Below are 16531 nucleotides of genomic sequence, written 5' to 3'. Positions count from 1 at the left end.
GCATGTGGAGGATGCTAAATTAGATGAGCCTTTGACCTGACCCCGCAGGGCTCTTTTTATGGTCTCTACTGCTGTCGCAGCAGGTGGCAGAGCATTATAAAAAGAGATACCAAAATTAAGAAAACTATAGATGAAAAGTGAGCACCTGAATGAATGAGAGGTTAATAAACACAAACCAAATGGGATTTTGACGAATGTAACATCATAGTGAGTTGGGAGGGGGGTGGGCAGGCTGCATCCCTGATCAAATTCCTGGATCCAACAAGGATCCAATTGTCAGACCACGTTCTTGGTATCGGGCCTGCTAAGTTTGGGTTGGTAAGGTAACAAAGGAAGTGGCTCTGTGCCAGAGGGCAAATGGGTGGGCCTCCCTCCCTTGACTCTAGTAGTTAGAAAGGCAAAAGTTGTGTGTGGGAGCTAAAAGCTACAAGCAGGCTGGGCAGCTGAGAGGCAGATCCATGCCTGGTTTCTGCTGGGATCCAAGGGTGTGGGATCCAAGGGTGTGGCCGTGGGAGAAGCAAGACCCTCTTGAGATGTTAATGCCGTGAGCCCCTCCATCGTAAGGTCAGGTTGCACATATGTGTAAATAAACCATGCATCATAAACACACAACAGTCTCTTCTGTCCCTCATTCTGAGGAAACCAGAACCCTGGGAAAGGGCCTGGAACACCGGAAATCTTGCACCACTCAGATACTTGGGCAGCGTGCAATGAGACTTATGGCATCTGCCAGCTATTAAGAAAATGTTTAATACTTTAGCTGCAGATGCTGGACAGTGCCTTTTATGTAATGGTTGTATAGATAAGCGGTTGCTCCAAAGTGCATTCTGCTTTGGGCTTTTTCATTGTTACCAAAACGTCTGTTAGAGGGAAGGGTGGATGTGTGTGTATATGTGTGCTTAATATCTCTGAGGCATATTCAGGTCTCTTTGAGCTTATACATGTTGGTGAAGCAAAATGTGGCCTAAGCACTGAACAGCTGTCACTATTTTTACCCCCGAACTGTTAACTCTGGTATGAAAGAGAAGCCGCTTTATAAATATAAGAACAAAATTCTGATTAAAACAATAATTCTGAACTTCGGAGGTAGACATCTGTATTCTCTGAAATATTCATCCCACCGCAGCACTGCCCTAGATCTTGTCTATGTTTCCTGTCTTTAAAACCCCCTCGGTAGTATCATGCCCCTTTTCTCGCACATTGTTTCTTTCTGAACTAATAAACTTAATCGATCTCTTTGCTTGACTGCTCTTTCTTTCACTCTAATCCTTTCACCTCTCTATCCTCTTAACTGTTAGCCTAGGAGGGAATCACGGCTCTAATCATGTCATTTCAACCCCTCTCTTAATGACCAATGTTTGTTTTTGTGCTAGATGACAAGTTGAAAGAAACTGGGATTCAAGTAGCTACGCCTCCTCAAATGGCATCCATTCAAGAAACTGTCAAGCACTGAATCTGTTTAATATAGCCAAATGTCTTTATTTTAGGAAATCTTTATAGTAGGCCGTTGTTATTAATATGCATGACCAGAAACATTTTCTCTCTCCCCATAAAAGGCCTTTAGCATGTGGGGGGTTGCATCTGTGTGTCTTTTAGCCACAGGAGCAGTCTATTGTGACCAGCTTGCATCTCCTGCAGTGCTGTCTGTACCATGAGCCCCAAGAGAGGAGAGAAAATGTTTTGAAATTCCCTGAATGCAGATTTGCAGCCAGCTGGCTTTGACACACAAATGAAGGTGAAAAGGGTGACTTTTCAGAGTTTGAATGGAGGAGGCTATTTTGATTTCCTTTCCTTCTTGGAACCCACAATAATTAGAAGGCAATACAGTTATTTGTATTTGTTGGTGGCGAGGCTTTGCTAAATTGTTAGGAATCCAAAATAGAGCATAGGCAAAAGTTGTAGCCATACTCTGTGTCTCCTACTAAAACTCTATTTCAATATTTCTGCTGAAGCAATTACAGTGACAAATAATGAAAAAGGGGGAAATAGCAAACTTAAAAATTATTATAAATTCAGCCGCTTAAAAACAGCAGTAGCCAAATACTTTTGGAAGAGATGCACTTTAGACGCCTGTCAGAAAAAAAGCAGAGCAAAGATAGGCTCAGATGGACTTACCTTAGAGTAGGGGTAGCTAATGTGGTGCTCTACATATGTTTTTGGGCTCCAATTTATATCAGCCCCAGCCAGCATGGTCAATGGAGAGGGATGATGGGAACTGTAGTCCTACATCATCTGGAGGCCCCATGTTGGCTACTCTTGTCTTAGAAGGGCATTCCACAATCTTGGTGCCATAACCGAAAAGGCCCTGTCCCTCATGGTCACTTCCCATGCTTCTGGTGGTAGTGGGGACTTAGAACAAAACCTCATAGGTTGATCTCAGTGCTATGGCAAGGTCATATAGCTGGAGGAAATTATCTGAATATACTATGTACTTGAATATATTATCTTGCTTTGTGTATTAAGCTAATTATACTTAGGAATCTACCTTCATGAGGCTTTTCCCTGAAAGGTGGCCCAGAAATACTTTTAAATAAATGAATACTATAAAGAAAGATTTTCCACTTCTCTCCAAAATCCTTACATACCTAATCCTGCTCAGACTGGCAGTATCTTCTCACTACCAAGATAAATTAAATTTGAATATATTATCTATTACAAGGATAACCTACTGGAAGAGTACAATTCTGTCCCCTACTATTTGTCATTCAAGACCAAGGATGGATGTTTCACTTTGGTCAAACAATACCGGTATTTCCTAAACTTTACAGTAAGATTACAGACATTGCTCTTTTATTTAATTTTTAGAAACATTTATCTTCAATGTCATAAAGGAAAACACAAGTTGGTGCCCTGGAAACAAACATAGCAGTTAACACAAAATGTTGTAAATCTCATAGTTCTTCAGCAAACTATGATTTTTAGTGTGAAGTGGATTAGTTGCATACAGGCTAAGGTGGATTAGTTGCAGTTCTGCTTGCTTCATTTATATTTATATATATATATTTATATACTGCCATATCATAAAATATCAGGGCACTTATACAGTGTTTTGAGAACATCTTTGTGCTTGGAACAATAATTTTAATAAGAAGAACCAAAAGCTTCATTAGCTATTGGCAATGGCCTTGTCTGAAGTGCGTTGATTGCAGTCCACTCACTCAACCCTTGAACTCAAAGATGGTGATATATAAAATGTAATAAAATAAACAAACAATTCCCTTCACAGCTAAATCCAGTATCTATCTTTAGGGCTGCTTCTCAATTTCTGTTGATAGCAGGTGTATATTGCAGACTGCTTAAAAGTACTGCTAAATGAAGCAGTCTCTTACAGAGCTTTTATTTCTACCCACACTTGGATTAAAAGCCCGAGCTATGAATTATTAGGAAGTCTTCATTTAGAAATGAGAAAGACATAAGGTTTGGCTTACTTAGTGTGTCGTCTGAATCCTGGATCAGGGCTAACCTATTTCCTACTTAACCAAGTAGGCTTATAGCCAAGAACAAACCTGCTGAGCTATAAGGACCAGAGAGGAGCAAAGTGGCTGTGATGTCCTCCCTGGGAAGACAGCATTTTTGTGCTAAGTCATAGTCTGGTTTAGTGTTACATGCAAATGTGGCCGGTAGAGATATTGGGCCAGACAAATGTACCGTATTTATTCAATTGCATATTTATCCCACCCTACCTTCCAGTAAGTTGATAAGAGAGGTAGCCTGGGCTTGAGAGAGTGTTTGCTAGCCCAATAACGTCTAGGAACTGAGCTTCATGGATTTGAACCCAGGTTTTCTGAACTATAACTAGACTCACTAGTCAGCCACTCTAACCATTAAAGTATACTATACTGTACAGTGGCAACATCAGCACACTGGTGATTTTTTGGGGAAGAGTCACTGAAGAACACACAAACACGTTTTTAAGGAGAACATTAATCCACTAGCTATTATCTGATGGATAATATGAATTTCTCTTCTACCTTAAAGCACATTTGCTGCTTGGTCTTTTCTTACACATGGGGAAAATATCTCTGCTAAATTAAGAGTTACAGTTAACTTACATGAGTCCATTTTAAATACCTGTGCTTGTGGGCATGCTGCTTAAGCAAGAGGTGTTCAGGCGCTGGTGTAAATGTCAGTGAAGAGGAGAGGAAGGACTGGACGTTGCTTTTCTACGCTGTCCTAAAACGTTAGGCGCAAGGCCACAGTGCAGTATGACTTGGCAGGCAAGTTCTGGAATGGACTTTCTCGGGCTTTTGTTTTAAGGGAATGCACTTCTTTAATGTGCCATCACAACTCTTCGGAAATAAGGGTTTTGAGATGTTGTATCTCACTTTTCTCCACCGAACAGATGTAGCAGAATTGCTTCACATTCTGGTACTGTAGTAGTTTGAAATAAGGCAGAAATAAGGTGTACATAAGGGACGATCCCAAATTGTTAAGCACTTGCCCTGGCCATTACTTGCCAGGATTCTGCCCTGGATATATGTTTTCATTCAAAACAAAGATTTGGTAGGAACTGTTCCTCATTCAAAGGCTCCTTCTTCTTACGAGTTCCTTCTTCAGAACTGAGTTGAGCAATTTGGTGTTCCTTCAGGGGTTAGATTTTAAAAATATGCACAAGACGAACTTAAAAGATATGATTCAGGTAGGTAGCCGTGTTGGTCTGATGCAGTCAAAATAAATAAAAAAATTAAAAACTTGTCCAGTAGCACAACTAAGTTGGTCTCTAAGGTGCTACTGGACAATTTTTAATTTTTAATTATTTATTAAATGATACAGTTAGGGAACAATTCTTCCTGATTTTATTACTTGCTGTTATTGTGGTGGTATCAATGTGCATGGCTTTGTAGAAAAAGACAGGTCCTTGCCTCAAGGAGCTTACAGATAAACGTCCAGGAGGTATCCTCCTCTTACAATAAATAAATAAATAAATAAATAAACACAGTGGCTGTCGCCTGACAAGTTTCTGGTAACGTCAGAGAAGTCCTGTTGGATTAGAGCAAAGGCCCATCTCAGTTTAGACCGCTTCGTTTCCATAGGGGCATGCCTCTGGGAAGTCTCTGAGATGAGCAAAGGGAGGCAGTACAAGGTAGCACCACTACTTGGAAGCAGTGCCTATTTCTCCATTGCCACTAAGGTGGCAAAGATCTAACTTCACAGAGGACAGTGCTCTATCTGAAAGGCTGTCTGCCCAAGTTCGTTTAAAGTATTATAAGAAGGGAGAGCATTGGTCTTGAAGTTGCCCATCAATGGCAGCATGTGAACAACAGATGAAGTACAGGCAATGGCTGATTTACACACGTCCAATTGGTGCATGACTGTCCATGCACAGATTGTGGTGACCTGGAAGTGGCAGGAAAAGGGGGCAGAATGGTGGGTAATGGTGGAGGAGCGGTCTTATGTGTGCTTCGCAGTCGTGGAATTATCTGGAACACAACCCCTGCACAAATCACGGATTGCCTGTAGACACCCTGGTCACCTGGTCACAGTCTTTCCTACAATGGTGAGGTGTACTTCCAATTTGATCCTAGGCATACAAATTAGCACATGCAAAGTTTATGCAAATCTGTGTATTCTTCGTTGATGCGTAAGTAGTCATAATCCCTGCCAGTCACAAACACTTTAGGGATGAATCATCCTTTATCTCAATCTCTGGCAGCTGTGGCCCTCTCCAAAGTGTTTGGGGGTAGGAGTTGATCTGGAAAAAGAAAGTTTGACCCTGCCTTTAGTTCTCACAAATTAGCGTTATAATTTGTATAATGCAGTCTATGCATCTGGTGCTTTTACAATGTACATGTTTGACAGGTTTCTACCCAAAGCGTTTACAATCTGGTTCCTGGATTTGCTTCCCCCATCCATGTCCCAGCCTCTTTCTTTTGTGTAGTGCCTTTTAGATTGTGTGCCTGAGGGCAGAGACTATCTTATTTTAATGATTTTTCTAAGCCGCTCTGGGAGCCTTCTTCAGCCAAGGAGCAGGGTAAAAATACTAAAAATAAGTAAATACGTCTAAAAATAGACACAGGGAAAAGATAAAGGGAGAAAAATGGAGGTAAGGGTAAATGGGGCAGATGCGTGATTGTTGTGATTATAAGTACTTTAGTTTAGTCACAAGAGGTTAATGCATTGATCAAAAGGCTTCCTGGAAAAAGGTGAATTTGGCAGAGGAATTTGGGGGAAGTAAGAGTGGCGATCACACAATGGGGAGCAGTTCCATGTATAAGGACATCAAGTTCCTAGCTTGGGGAAGCTTGACCATTGGATGATTGGATAACTGCAGTGTGCTGTTTGTGGGGCTACCTTTGGGGTTTATCTCTGGAGGCTGTGGCTGGTGCAGAACGTGGTGGCTAGGTTGCTTGTGGAGGCAAATTATCACCCACATATAACACCTTGCTATCAGGATTTGCACTGATTGCCAATCTGCTACCAGGCCAAGTTCAGTGTGTTGGTAACTAACATATTAATACCCTGGATAATTCAGGACCAAGTTACATGAGAGACTGCCTTGCTCTTTTTATGTCCGGTGGATCCCTGGGGTCTGTGGGGAAGATTATCCTGCAATTTCCAAAGATCTCAAACACCAGCTCTGCAGTAACACTATGGCTTGCCCCTGTTCCTATTGAGAAATGACAGGCCCCTCTATCTGTACTTTCAAGAAACAATTTAAGACACTTTTGTTCCGACTGGCATTCCCAACTGGATAAATGGGTCTTTGCCATGAGTGTTTGTTTTGTATTGTTTTAGTTTTGTTTTAAATGTATTGGTTTTTCATTGTACATTGTCTTGATTGTGTAGAAGGCAATTAATATGTTGTTGTTGTTGTTGTTGTTGATGATGATAATAATAATGGAAGAAAAGGCAGGGTTGTTTCAGGGGGAAGGAAACCTTTCGGAGGCTGGGGTGCTGGAGGTGGATGATCAAGGAGAACAGGGAAGAATTGGTCAGATCATAAGAGCAAAGCCATGTAGGGTTTTGAAGGTAAGGGTGAGAAGTTGGTGCAGGATTCAGGAGGGGTGTAAAAACAGCTCCAGTGATGGTCAGGGAAGTGGCAAACTAGCCCTCCTCTAGCCTGTCGCTGTCATTGGCTCTATCTTTGGTAGACTGCTCTACCAGACCTATGGGTACCAGCCACCTGTGTTCCAGCAAAATAAGGACTAAGAAGCAGGATGCATGTTGCAAAACATGTTACCGATTATGCACATGATTTAAAAAGAATAAGGGATACTACTGGTGCTTTTGTCAAAATAAAAAATTCCTTCCAGTAGCACCTTAAAGACCAACTAAGTTAGTTCTTGGTATGAGCTTTCGTGTGCATGCACACTTCTTCAGATACACTGAAACAGAAGTTGCCAGACCCTTCTATAAACTTCTGTTTCAGTGTATCTGAAGAAGTGTGCATGCACACGAAAGCTCATACCAAGAACTAACCAAGAACTAACTTAGTTGGTCTTTAAGGTGCTACTGGAAGGATTTTTTTATTTTGACTATGGCAGACCAACACGGCTACCTATCTGTTACTGGTGCTTTTGCTTTCCGTATGAAGTTATTATAGCAAACCAAAATAAGTAGCATGGGAGTTTTTGTTTGTTTGAAGTGTGTTTGTGTGTAGGAATAATGCTAGTTTTTATCAGTTGGGGCCTGCAGGCAAACCAATTGATTATTTAATTTCTATACCGCTTAATAGATTAAAAATATCTCTGAGTTGTGTACAAAAAAAAACTAAAACAGATACCTTAAATTTAAAAAAATTAAAAATACAGTTACAAACGTTACATTAATACAAAAAATACTAATATATAAAAATCAATATAAATTCATTTTCCTTCGGACACACTCTCCCCCTCAGCCTCACCCAGGATCCCAGCAAACTCTCAGCTCACCCACAAAAGTCTCATACTGAGAAGCCTTCCTGGAAACAAGAGACATTACCCTAGTCTCTCATGCTAGACTTGCTTTATATGGGCAGGCCCAAGGCAGATGGTACTTCCTGTCTACAGCTGTGTCCAATTCAGCAACACTCTGCACCCAGTTCGAAGTGCAGTAGGTTTGTTGAGTCCACACCCTCCCCCAGGGTGGCGGGTGGTCCAGAGGATGGGGAAAAGCCCCCACTCCACACACAGCTCTTCCTTTGCCCTCTGTCCTTTCCTCCTTTTACAGCTGCTGTTCCTGCGAATGCCAGGTGCCAGGCACAACAATGGGGAAGGTGTGCTGCTCCCTTGGAGGCATCCGGTTGCCGGCTCTTGGCAACTGGATGCTGGACCAGATGGGCTCCTTGGCCTGTTCCAGCAGCGGTGCTCTAAGGTTGTGCGGACATGCTCCCATTGACCAGTGCTTGCTCCTGCTGGTTTGGGAAGAGGTGTACAGGCGACCATATACTCCTCCTTATCATATGCTCTATCCCCTCTCCAGCCAGCTTTGATCCAAATGGGGGTGGTACACACACCCCTTTGTGTATTCCTAAAACGTATTACATTTTCGGTGTGATGCCGTTTTGTTTATGAAACCTGCGCACCCCTTGGTAAGAGAAGGGGTGTTGTGTGAGGCCAAAAAAAAATAATTTTAAGAAAGAAATATTTCTTAACGCGCGCGCATCCCCCCTTCCTCTTTATGTGAGGAGGTGAACAGAGAGGAGGAGGCGGGCGCGCTCGCGCGCGCACCATCCCTTCACACTGACCCAGATGGCCGTTGGTCTCGTTCGGGTTCTTCCTCCCCCACCCCACTTTTGGGTGGTGAGCCGCCTCAACAGAAGCACCCCTCAGTTTTGTGCGCGCGCAACCTTTCTCTCCCGCCCCCCACCTCGCTCCATCTGGTCCGCGCGCTTTTATACCTTCCGTTTCCAATACTCCCCCCCCCTCAAATAAACCCTCCTCCCCTTCGCGTGCCGCGCGGGCAGGCAGACAGGCGAGCTCGCTGCCCCCATTTCTCTCCCCCCCCCCTTTTAATAACCACACGCACACACTCTCGCTCTTCTCCCCCTCCCTTCCCCCAATAGCTGAGCAGCAAAGCGGCTCCGCCTTCCCCTCCCGGCCAATAGAAACTTACTACTATGTTATGGGGCGGGGGAGCGGGAGGTGGTTGTAGGAGAGAGAGACCTGGGGCCCCTCTCCCCCCCCCCGCCTCCTTTTCTCCTCCTTCGTTGGGCGCCTTCGGCAAGCACTATCAGCGCCCAGCATCAGCCGCTGGGGAAGAAGGCAGGCAAGTGAGGCGACCATAAGCGGCGGGGTAAGGGGAGAACTGCGGCGTGGGGGCCGGCGGGGAGGGGGAGAGATTCCACAGCGCGCGCGCGCGCCTCCCGGCCGTTGTTTTTTTCGCTTTTACCTCAGAGAGGGACGCGTGTATCTTGTTTGTGTGGAGGGAGACGGTTGGCGAGCGCTGAGGGGAATGCGCGGGGTGGCGAGTGGCGGCGGCGGCAGCAGCTCGGGGGGGGGGGAAGGCTCAGGGGGAGAGAGCTCTATGGCCCCCGGGAATTGGGTCGCATTTTAAGGTGCCGTCTTTTGCCTCAGGCGAGCCTCATGGTGGGGAAAAGGGTAGTAGCGGCGCGCGGCTCTGAGGCGCAGCGGGAGCCTCCTGCGCTGCGCCAAGCGGGGGGCATCAAGATGTGGCGCAGGGAAGGGAAGGGGGTGGTCTCTCTCTCTCTCTCTCGGCTGGATCCCTGCCTGGCGCTGAAGAAAAACCACGTTTAGCGCTAGCGGCGCCTCTTGAAAACCGTATGCGTGTGTGTTGTGTGTGTGCGCGCGCTTGTGTGCTCGGGCGCGCGCTTGTGTGTGTACCTCGCATCATCCCTGCCAGGGGATGGGGAGAATTATGGGATGGGTAGGCTGTGTGACTCCATAAGAAGATCGCCTTGGATTGTTGGTGCGGAAGGGTTGTGAGGGGCGGGGAGAGGAAGGAATTAAAAGGAGAGATGGCGGGTTAGCATCGGGGGGATGGCATCCATTTAGTGTCCTGCTCTCCCTCCTCCTCCTGGAGATTTGCTTGCAGGGTGGGCGGAGAGAGAGAAATAGAGATGCGCTAAATTAAAATCCCTCTTCCCTCTTACTTCCCTCCTCCCATTTTTTAACCTTCTATATTTTTTTATTTTTTTTGTCGTGATGGCAGGAAAGGAGGAGGATGATGGTGGGCAGAAGGATATGGCAGTGACAGGTTGGAGTCTGAACGGGGTGGGGGGGATAGAGAGGACCTTCTTCCGCAGTTGTATAAGCGTTGGAGGGAGGGGGAGGGGAGAGAAACAAAGCAGCTCAGGTAGAGGGGGATGGCTTGCAACATTGAGATGGAGTCCGAGCAGTCAGTTGTTGCTAGCAGATGCTGTTCACATGTGTGCCCTGCTTACAGAGAACATTGTAGCTGCCTTAAAAACAATACATACTGTTAGTTGTGACCACTCAATCTTCCTCATTTTTGTTTTGATCACATTCATACACGTCTTCCCAAATACAGTTCAGAATATTTTTTTGCTTTTGCTCCTGTGAACATCAAATAATATTATGTAGGTAGCAGAAGTAGTTTGAAATTTCAAAGTGATATAAAGCTAAACTATTCATGGACACCCAATGATTTTTACCTCTCACATTTAAAATAAAGGTTATGGGAAATCTTTGGGGTATTTTTTATTTGAATTGGCTGCAATATTTGATGGGCAATGTGTTTATTTCCTGTGGGTTTTCCCCCTCCAAACCATGGGAAATAGGATGGGTGGGTCTTTCTTAGACGAGACTGTGATATTTAACCCAACTTTGAAATTGTAGTAACTTGGAGCTACAAATTTTGACCATACAGGGAAGGGAGGCAAGATACAAATATTCGTTGAACTGTGTCACATTTCATTCATTTAACACTAAAGGTCTGCAGAAGGAAACAAAGAAAGTGGGATACTAACAGGACATAAACTGGGTTAGCCAACCCTGCCTAAGGCAAGAGGTAGCATTTTGTCTACCCACTTTGCTTAATCTGCCTCCTTTGAGATAAGTAAGGAGGCCTTACTGCTTCATCTCCTCCTGGCCTTCACAACTAGGGCTGGATGTTGCAGGTTGGCCTTGGAGGTGCTCCTTACCCTGCCAGTGCGTCCCATAGACCTGAAAGTAAGTCACAGGGCTGCCTTTAAAGGTGGCTAAGAGAGCCCACCAGACTTAACTGCGTGACAGCTTCCTGCCCCTGCCTGCTGATGTGGCCAGTTGTGACTGCACATACCCAAAGCACATTTTTAAAAAGCTTCAAGTAAATGTTCATTCAAAATTGGATGCAGCAGTTTTAACTACATCCATATAGCAAGCAGCACTTGGATGTATACATAGCATATGGTGAAGTGGGTATTGGCCCACAAAAGCTTATACAGTCATACCTTGGGTTACAGACACTTCAGGTTGCATTTTTTCAGGTTGCGGACCGCTGAAACCTAGAAGTACCAGAACTGGTTACTTCCGGGTTTTGGTGGTCGTGCATGCGCAGAAGCGCCAAATCGCAACCCGCGCATGCGCAGACGGATCACGTTTGCAACCCACACGGATCACGCATGCACACACGGATCACGTTTGCAACCCGAGCATCCACTGTATTGCAGTATGTGTCCTTAAGACACCACAGGAATCTTTGTTGTTTTTGCTGCAATAGACTTAACACAGTTCCTGTTCTGGAAATAGTAAACATAAAAAGGTAAAGGTACCCCTGCCCGTACGGGCCAGTCTTGACAGACTCTAGGGTTGTGCGCTCATCTCATACTAGAGGCCGGGAGCCAGCGCTGTCCGCAGACACTTCCGGGACATGTGGCCAGCATGATGAAGCTACTCTGGCGAGCCAGAGCCGCACACGAAAACGCCGTTTACCTTCCCGCTAGTAAGCGGTCCCTATTTATCTACTTGCACCTGGGGGTGCTTTCGAACTGCAAGGTTGGCAGGCGCTGGGACCGAGCAACGGGAGTGTACCCCGCCGCGGGGATTCGAACCGCCGACCATGCGATCGGCAAGTCCTAGGCGCTGAGGTTTTACCCACAGCGCCACCCGCGTCCCCATGGTAAACATGGATGGCATTAAAATTAATATTACAGAATGCTGTAATAAGGATTGCATGTGTGAGATCTCAGACTGTAACTTAATGTATCTGTAGTATATCTTGCACTTCAAGTTTTCTGTATAAGCTGGTAGTAAAGGCTGTATATTACAAATGTATTCCTACTGTGATGAAATATTGCAGTATCAAGTTGTAAAATAAAGGTGTGTGGAGAAAAGGTTTTTCAGATACAATTTCTCTCCTAGGAATCTAGTATTCAGGGTTTTAGCAATATCCACTTTATCTTGAGTCCACTGGCAGCTTTATCAGTTGTACCAGCTGTCAGAGTTTTGTTTAATGATGTAATCCTGTGTTAATAAGAGAATTCCAGTTGCTGAATGCGTTGAAGCAGTTCATTTGCCTTTTGTAAACAGTCAAAATATATTGGGCCTTAAATTTCATATTTATTTGTTGCAGACTTACTCATTTTATCAATCTCAAAGAGACCTGGACTGTACAAAGTCAAGCTATATGTGGCTTCCTGTAACTGAATCTTTAACTCAATCTGTTAGTTATATGATGCTGTGTTTTATTGCTTCATTGAGTAAACCAACGGGGTAATGAAGTGTTGGTTTTCTTGCTAAGGCACTAGATTTTCTACATTCATTCTTTGGCTGATCTGACTATAAAGCAGTCTGAGGTGACTGATAGTAGATTTTTGGGGTTGAAACTGATGGATGAAGATACTTGAAAACTTCAAATAAATTATTATAATGTACACTAAATTTTGAATGGCTGAAAATAGACACTGGAGCAATGTGCAAAAGGACTGAGCTGTCACGTCAGTTCTTGGTGATGTGCCTACTGCTTTACGCTTCAATATCAGCTTAATCATTTTCTCAGTCCGGAGGATTGTATGTAGCCAAACTTCTCACAGCATGCTTTCTACCAAATCTCTGTTGAGCTGATGGAGTTATGCACCCAGAAATGACTATTGTGGTGGGTTGTAAATAGTTAGGTTTTCTGTATGAACAGCTTGAGGAGCGCTTAGTGATATTGGAGGATAGAAGTTCACTATCTAATCTGAGCAGTAGTGCCCAGTAGGCCACCTGGCATTGCTGAGGACAACTTTATCCCTTATGATGTCAAACTTTAAATCATTTGTGCCTATTTGTCATGGATAATCCAATCATTCAAAACAACATCCTTGGTTGTGGAAATGTCTTACTTAAAAAGTGCTCCGCTATGAGGTTTAGACTCTTTTATGCGATAAAAACATACCAGCATTGCTGTAGGACTCTTGTTAGATATAAGCCAAAATATATAGTTATGCGGATGATCATTGCTTATAGTCCCATGTGAATTTATCTCATTTGAAAAGTCTCCCTCCCCCGCAAACTGCAAGTGCTTTTTCAAAAGCTTAGTTATGGAAGGTAGTTGTCAGATAAATTCTCTCATGAACTGTAATTGTGGCTTATTGTGTAATGGAAAATGACTCCTATAGTTTTCGAACCATCAGCAAGATAACTTACTTGTTCACAGTTTTAAACCCCTTGTATTCAAGTATTGTTTGATACTATGTTTTTGTTGCTGTGTCGCTTGATGTTTTCTGTTTGCTGCTCTGTATAACAGGGTGAAGTGATCTTCAGTCTTACTTGCAATAAATGAATGTGACATTGAATGTATTGAATTTTGCCATTTTGATTTGCCCTGCTTGAATTTCATTACTTCTAAGACACCACAGCAACATTCAACAAGCAGTAATCTAAAAAGGCTATAGTTCAGTGAAGAGCATATGCAACTATACACAGATAATCTTCCTGATGTGAATGGATGCAGTACTTTCAGTATTGTCACAAGCATTTCTTCCAAATTATGTACTTGTTTGTAAAACACAGAATAAGCAGATTTGCTTATAGCAATTTGTTATATGCACTTTGATTGACATCACATCTATTAAACATTTTATCCCACTTCTCTTCTCCTTAGAGAGGTGCTCAATATTACTTACAAAATCCAACAGAATTAAAACACTAAATTACATTATTAAAACAATAAAATAAGTAACACAGCTGCAAAAAGCATAAGACAAAGCTTAAGAAACCGTCCAGTAAATAATAGTTAACTTAATCAATGACAGAGTTAAAGCTTGCCGAAAGTGATAAGTCTTCAGTGGAAAAATAGATTATCTTAATCTTTAAGTTATTGAGGCAGTGAGTTCTGCTGTCACATATGAGACCCCTTCATGCATTGCTATCAGTTGAACGCACAATAAAGTTATATCAATTGACCTTAGGGGATGGGCAGATTCACATAGGAGAATCTGCCTTTAAGTAGCTTGTAAGTTAGTTTAACTAAGGTACCCAATGGAGTATCTTTTAAATATATTTCATTGATTTTTCAAAATAACATAGAATAACAACCACCCCACTTAACCTAATTAAGTTTTTAAAAAAGAAATGTTTTTATTTAATTTTTCCAACAATGTGCAAACATAAACAATACAATAAAATAAAATAACTGTGCATTTGTTCACATTTTCTCTTGAGCTAAGTTCTACATAGAGTACAACTGTTGAAATTAATGGACCTAACGTAGTCACACCCAGTACAATTTTAATGGGTGTACTCTGAATAGGATTAGTAATGGCTACAACCCACTGTGTAGATATTGTTGGTTTAAGATTTTCAAACTTATGTAAGTCTATTGGAGTTCTTCACTGAGATAAGTACTGTATTGGGTTTGTTTAGGTCACACACTTGGTTCATGAGGAGTAGTGGTGAGTCTCAACTTGTCTGGCCAGTGTCCTGCATAAAGTAAATGTGTGTGCTAGAATCTGATCATATCCCAAATCTTTTGCAACATAGTTGTTTCACAGAATAATCATTCAGGGGTTCCTTGGCAGATAAGCCAGCGTGGAAAAGAATCCCTGAAAGACGACAGTTTGGAAACCACTGTTGTAGTAGGGGATGAGATTATAAAACTTTTCAGAGAGTAGTACACTGAAGTGCAGACAGATTTGGCTTTGTTTATCAAATGGATTAGATTGGAATGTTCATGGCTTGTAGTTAATCCAGATAATAATATTAGTTGTTAATGCTTGTCCTGTTTAATCTTGTGAGCAGTAGTTCCACATTAAACTTCTAGATATTAACTCATGCTGTTCTAGTTCTCATTTAAAGGAGCTGTTTAGTTTTTTGGGTAGGGTTTGCTAGTTCTGGGGGTAGGAAGAAGCATTAGTAAAATTTTGGAATTCTCATAAGCAGGGCTTTGTGAAATCTGTAACTATTATCATCATTGTATCTGTCATTTGACAAGCGAGCGCCTGACCACAAATACAGTGGTACCTCAGGTTACATACGCTTCAGGTTACAGACCCCGCTAACCCAGAAATAGTGCTTCAGGTTAAGAACTTTGCTTCAGGATGAGAACAGAAATCGTGCTCCGGCGGCGCGGCAGCAGCAGGAGGCCCCATTAGCTAAAGTGGTGCTTCAGGTTAAGAACAGTTTCAGGTTAAGTACGGAACCCTGGAACGAATTAAGTACTTAACCCGAGGTACCACTGTACACTGTCTAGGAAGTGCTGTTGTATTTGTTTAGATAGGCAACTTTAAAAAAAATTGGGCTGTGATAGAAAACCATATCATTAGTGTACAGTGGTGCCTCGCAAGACGAAATTAATTCGTTCCGCAAGTCTCTTCGTCTTGCGGTTTTTTCGTCTTGCGATGCACGGTTTCCCATAGGAATGCATTGAAAATCAATTAATGCGTTCCTAGGGAAACCGCCTTCAGACCAGGTCCGGGGACAGTCTGTCCCCGGACCTCTTCTGAAGGCTGGGGGGGGGGACACAAGGGCTTTTCTTCCCACCCCCAGCATTTTAAAAAACCCTGGGACAGCGGAGGACTTCTCCGCTGTCCGGGGCGATCTTAAAATGCTGGCGGGCGGCATTTTAAAATCGCCCCGGACAGCGGAGGACTTCTCCGCTGTCCGGGTCGATTTAAAAGCCCCTGGGAAGGCAGGCAGGGGGGACAAAGACTTTCGCCCCCTGCCCGCCTTCAGAAGGTGTTCCCGCCCCCCGCCCCACTTCGGAACAGCTTTCCGAAGTGGGGCGGCTGGGCCAGGTGTCCCCGCCCCCCCGCCCCACTTCGGAACAGCTTTCCGAAGTGGGGCGGCTGGGCCAGGTGTCCCCGCCCCCCCTCCCCACTTCGGAACAGCTTTCCGAAGTGGGGCGGATGGGGCAGCTGTTCCCGCCCCCCTCTCCCCTTCGGAACAGCGCTCCGAAGTGGGGCGGATGGGGCGGCTGTTCCCGCCCCCCCACCCCCCTTCGGAACAGCGTTCCGAAGAGGGGGCGGATGGGGCGGCTGTTCCCGCCCCCTCCCCCCTTCGGAACAGCGTTCCGAAGTGGGGCGGATGGGGCAGCTGTTCCCGCCCCCCTCCCCCCTTCGGAACAGCGTTCCGAAGTGGGGCGGATGGGGCAGCTGTTCCCGCCCCCCTCCCCCCTTCGGAACAGCGTTCCGAAGTGGGGCGGATGGGGCAGCTGTTCCCGCCCCCCTCCCCCC

The 16531-nt window shown here is 44.2% G+C and overlaps 1 protein-coding gene and 1 long non-coding RNA gene across 34 annotated transcripts in view; both read left to right on the top strand.

Moving 5' to 3' along the window:
- The window catches only part of LOC308591346, a 37298-nt gene extending 35281 nt beyond the window's left edge, over window positions 1-2017 (top strand). The window contains exon 4 of one of the 2 annotated variants that reach the window (XR_014010114.1): window positions 1374-2017. This is a non-coding gene — a long non-coding RNA (uncharacterized lncRNA). The remainder of the gene's footprint in view (window positions 1-1373) is intronic. The other variant, XR_014010115.1, reaches the window with a different exon arrangement.
- Window positions 2018-8907: 6890 nt separating this feature from the next.
- The window catches only part of EPB41 (erythrocyte membrane protein band 4.1), a 101156-nt gene continuing 93532 nt past the window's right edge, over window positions 8908-16531 (top strand). For 6 of the 32 annotated variants that reach the window (XM_081201882.1, XM_081201880.1, XM_081201900.1 and 3 more), the window contains exon 1: window positions 8914-9186. In XM_081201882.1, coding sequence (XP_081058008.1) covers window positions 9038-9186 — 149 coding nt within the window. In that variant the 5' untranslated portion in view covers window positions 8914-9037. Of the gene's footprint in view, window positions 9214-16531 lie in introns of all 32 variants that reach the window. The other 26 variants (XM_081201877.1, XM_081201873.1, XM_081201897.1 and 23 more) reach the window with 14 other exon arrangements.

Source organism: Podarcis bocagei, assembly GCF_964188305.1.
Source record: "Podarcis bocagei genome assembly, chromosome: 7".
Classification (NCBI taxonomy): Eukaryota; Metazoa; Chordata; class Lepidosauria; order Squamata; family Lacertidae; genus Podarcis; species Podarcis bocagei.
This window is presented reverse-complemented; position numbering and strand designations above follow the sequence as displayed.